This window comes from Octodon degus, unplaced genomic scaffold (genome assembly GCF_000260255.1).
Source record: "Octodon degus isolate 3935 unplaced genomic scaffold, OctDeg1.0 scaffold00001, whole genome shotgun sequence".
Classification (NCBI taxonomy): Eukaryota; Metazoa; Chordata; class Mammalia; order Rodentia; family Octodontidae; genus Octodon; species Octodon degus.
The window spans coordinates 9,696,354-9,701,008 of record NW_004524577.1 but is presented as its reverse complement, the minus strand read 5'-3'; the positions used below and the strand labels follow the sequence as shown (position 1 = coordinate 9,701,008).

The 4,655-nt window shown below is 49.5% G+C and overlaps 1 protein-coding gene across 1 annotated transcript in view; it reads left to right on the top strand.

Moving 5' to 3' along the window:
• Slc17a5 (solute carrier family 17 member 5) overlaps nucleotides 1-4,655 on the top strand; it is a 27,875-nt gene that overhangs the window by 19,753 nt on the left and 3,467 nt on the right. The window contains exon 6 of the mRNA XM_023710497.1: nucleotides 4,449-4,539. Within this exon, the coding sequence (XP_023566265.1) occupies nucleotides 4,449-4,539 (91 nt within the window). The remainder of the gene's footprint in view (nucleotides 1-4,448; nucleotides 4,540-4,655) is intronic.

Sequence of the window (4,655 nt, the reverse complement as noted above, 5' to 3'; positions counted from 1 at the left end):
GGCTTTGGGGCCGGGGGAATAGCTCAGTAGAGTAAGCGGTTTCCTGGTGAGTTCAGGGGCCTGAGTTCAATCCCTGGTTCTGCCAAAAAAAACAACTCGGGCTTTGTGAGATTCAGGGGTTGTCGTGCATAACAGCTAATACACGTGGGACTGGAATTTGAAGCTCAGGAGTCTTTCGTTCTGTTTCTGTTTTGTCTTTTTGAGACAAGGTATCTGTCCCTGTGCGGCTCAGGCTGGCTGGCCTGGAACTCGCAGGGCTCCTCCTGCCTCCCAAGTGCTGGATCGCATAGTTCTCTCTCTCCCTCTCTCCCTCTCTGCCCCCTCCCTCCCCCCCACTGGCCGGGTAAAGGCAGGGTTGTGCAAGTATTGAAGTTTAGTGTACTCAGTTTGTGACAGCAGGGAGCATGAATTTATCTTCGGAGCGCAGTTCCTCTCCTCGAGGGCTGCCCCAGGTCCTTCACACTCGGCCTGAGCCTGGCAGCAGCCCAGGTAGCCCTGGCCGCCCTTAACCGCTCCAGGCTGAGTCATACTCCATGCTTCCTAGGGAGCTCCCGCAGGCCTTGGGGACTCTTCTCCTTACTCTCCCTTTAAATAAAAAGTCCAAGTGGGGTGGGCTGGAGCTCTCCTGGGACCCCAGCGCTCGCTCGGAGGCTGGGGCAGGAGCATCACTGTGAGTTCTAGGCCAGCCTGGGCTACACGGCGAGACCTTGTCTCAAAAAATAAATCTGTTGAAATTGTTTTGAGATGAGTATAAAGCAACTAAAAGCAGTTTAGTTAAATTGACTGATAATCTGAAAGATTAGATACAAAATTAAGCAAAATAATAAAGAACTCCTCGAATTAGTATTATGCTATAGAATATAACATAACTGACTTGGAATCAAATGGGTTGGCTAGAACTTTCTAAGGCTCTCTTCGCCTGTAAGTGAAGCTAATAGTCTCTACTTCACGGTGATGATTTTACTTTTTTTAAGGTTTTACACTTTTTTTTTAACGGTATCGGGGATCAAACTCAGGACCCTGCGTATGCCAGGCAGGTGCTTATGCCACTGAGCTTTCTCCCCAGCTCAGTTTTACTCTTAGTGACATAATATATAACAGTTTGGGCCTGTTGTGCCGGCCCCGCCCCCGGGGCGCACTGAGACAGCAATTGAGACTGCGTGTGGTGGTGCACGCCGTAATCCCAGCTCTTGGGAGGCTGTAAACAGGCGGATCACTATGAGTCCGATCTAGTAGTGAGACCCTGAACACCCTGTAGACCCTGCCCTAAAAAAAAAAGTTAAAACCTCTGGGCATGGTGGTGCCTGCCTGTGAGCCCAGCACTCTAGGGGCTAATGCAGGGGGGTCGCAAGTTCAAGCCCAGCCGAGCGACTTAGTGAAACTCTGCCTGGAAATAAAAACATTGAAAGGGCTGAGGTGCAGCTCTGGCTCGGTGCAGAGGCCCGGGGTCCACTGCCCAGTGCCACAGAAGCCACTGCCCTCCCCCCGGAAAGCGCCTCAAACTGTGCCGGGCGCGCAGCCCTAGTGGTCACGCATCAGCATCCCCTTGACAGGACCGTGCGGTGCCAGTGCCCAGTCCTCTTCCGTAGGTTGAAATAGAAGTTTGGGGATCATTTTGCTGCCCAGAATGAATGGAAGTGGACAGGTTTCCACCTCCCACCTCCACACACGCCGGCGCCAGCAGTCCAGGGCCAGCCGTCCAGGGCCAGCCGTCGCACTAGGCCGCTCCCAGTGGGCCTCCTCCCGCCCCTCCGGCATCGTGACATAAATACTGGCGTGAGCCGTGGTGTGACCGCAGGATTTCACAGGGCAGCTGGCGCTTAACACCTGTCCCAGAGAAGCCCTGGCAGCGCCAGGCCGGGCTGGTCCCTCCGCTGCCGAGGTGTTAATGGTCCAGAGAAAGGGCGCTAAGGCCTGGCAGGTCCACTGAAATTTAAGATCCGCTCCCGGGGGAGCAGCCAGGAAGACCTGCGCCTTGCGCTTCGTTATTAGAGCCTGTGCATAGGGTTATTTTCTTTTTTAATATTGGCTTGTTTAGAGAACTGAAACAAGTTTGGCAGAATTTTTAATGCCATTTTTTATTAGTACAAATTAATTTTATAGAATATTGGGTTTTATTGTAGAATTTAGTTTTTTCCTCCCGTTTGTTTGTTTGGGGTTGTTTTGTTACTGAGACAGGATTGCACTGTGCAGATGAGGCTCGGGTGTCCTCCTGCCTTAGCCTCCCAGATGCGAGGATCACAGTTATGCACCATGTCCAGCTGTTTATTTTATTTATTTATTTATTTATTTATTTATTTATTTTTGGCGGAACCAGGGATTGAACTCAGGCCCTTGCGCTTGCCAGGGAAGCGCTTATTCCACTGAGCCATCTCCCCAGCCCCCTAAGTCCAGCTGTTTAACTACCCTGTTTAGAAATTAAACTTCTCTTGTGCTGGCCGAGTCGTTCAATGGATTAAAGCACCTGCTTAGGCTGACACAGGGACCAGGGTTCGATTCCTGATGTGCTGTGCTGGCCCCGCCCCAGGGCACACTGAGATGGTGATTGAGACTGGGGATGGTGGCACACACCTGTAGTCCCCGCACTTGGGAGGCTGAAAACAGGAGGATCACTACAAATCTGATCTCTGTAGTGAGACCCTGTAGACCCTGTACTAAATCCATTAAGAAAAAAAAAATAGAGAGAAATTAAACTTCTCTGGGGCTACAGAGATAGCTCAGCAGTCTAAGCACCTGCCTGACAAGCGCAAGGACCTGATTTTGACCCTGATACCGCATGCCGTGCCGGCCCCAGAACACCAGGCGCACCGTGCTGGTCACTGAGTCCGGATGTGGCAGCTCACATCTGTAGTCCCAGCGCTGGGGAGGCTGAGATGGGAGGATCACTGTGAGTCCAAGCTGCGTAGCAAGACCCTGTGCAAAATAAATAAATGAATAAATAAATGAAAAAAATTTAAACATTAAACTTCTCAGGCTGGCCAGCTAGCTCAGCAGACTAAAGCACCTGCTTAGGCAGAGCGCAGCAGCCGGGGTTCGATCCCCAATGTTCTGTGCTGGCTTCGCCTGCAGGAATTGAACCCCGGTCCCTGTGTCTGCCAAAGCAGGTGCTTTAATCCACTGAGCTATCTGGATGGCCCCTGAGAAGTTTAATTTCAAAACAGTGTAAACAGGTGGACATGGTGTGCATAACTGTGATCCCCACACCTGGGAGGCTGAGGCAGGAAGACTGCAAATCCAAGGAGCATCACTACAAGTCTGATCTACATAGTGAGACCCTGTAGACCCTGTACTCAACGCGTAGGAAAAAATTTAAACTTCTCTACCAACTTTGAGTTTTCTTCCCAAAGTATCAAACCTGAATTCAGTGACTCTCTAGAGTCAGAGTTGGGGCCGGGGAGATGGCTCAGTAGAATAAGCGCTTCCCTAGCAAGCGCAAGGGCCTGAGTTCAGTCCCCGCCTCTGCCATAAAAAAATAAAAAATAAAAATCTAGAGTCAGAGTTAAGATCCTACCAGGATATTGAAAATGAGTGGAGGACTGGGGCAGTGGCTCAGTAGAGTAAGTGTTTCTCTGCTTTTATTCCCACAAAATAAATAAATAAATAAAAAATACCTCTTCTGTCATATCTATATGTGTCCCACTCATCTGCTGAGACAGTGTGCAAAGAATTAGCTATAAACAAATATGTAGCCGGGGATATAGCTCAATGATACAAGTGCCTGCTTGGCAAGCACAAGGTCCCAAGTTCAATTCCTGGTACTGCAGAAAAGAAAAAGCAAATATGTAATTAGTAAAACAAATAAGTTATATAATCCAGATGTCTACCAAAATCATCTCTACGTGGAAGAACTATGTGTACACTAAAGTCCTTGACTTCTGAGTTCAATCCCTGGTAACACCAAAAAAATAATAAAATAAAAATAAAGCCCCCAACTTATGAACACTAGAGTCCCTAACTCTCGCAGGTTTGCTATGTGACACTGACTTCCTCAGACTTAGCAACTAATGTAATTTATGAACATTTTTGCAGAACTGAGCTCACTAGGCCAGGGAGATGGCTCAGTGGAATAAGTGCTTCCCTGGCAAGCGCAAGGGCCTGAGTTCAATTCCCGGTTCTGCCAAAAAAAAAGAACTGATCTCACTGTAAATTGGGGACTCACTGTACTTTTATTTTTGTAGCGTCTTTCTTCTTTTTTTAATTTTCAATAATTTTAATTTTATAATCAGGAAATTATTTTTTTCCCACCTAAAATCCTTAAGCCCTGAGTGTGTTTGAAAATCCTGCCGGCACTGTTCTGCGTCGGCCGAGCTGTCTCGGTAGCTGGGGCTGTTGTGTAATGTAAAATGCTGACAGCATGGAGAGAAGTAACGTCACTGAGACGCAAAGCTGCGTGGGCAGCCCGCAGCACTGTGGGAGCCGACGCCGCACCCTTGGAACTTTCTCCCCAGGTACGCCGGGGTCCTGCTGGGCATCACCAACACGTTCGCCACCATCCCGGGCATGGTCGGGCCCGTGATTGCCAAGGATCTCACCCCAAACGTGAGTAGACACCCCAAACGTGAGCCCACCCTTTGTGGAAGCTGAGTGTGGTGGTGCGGAAGCCGGCCTGGGGCTGCACCCCTGTAAGCCGCACTCAGGAGGCTGAGGCAGGAGGC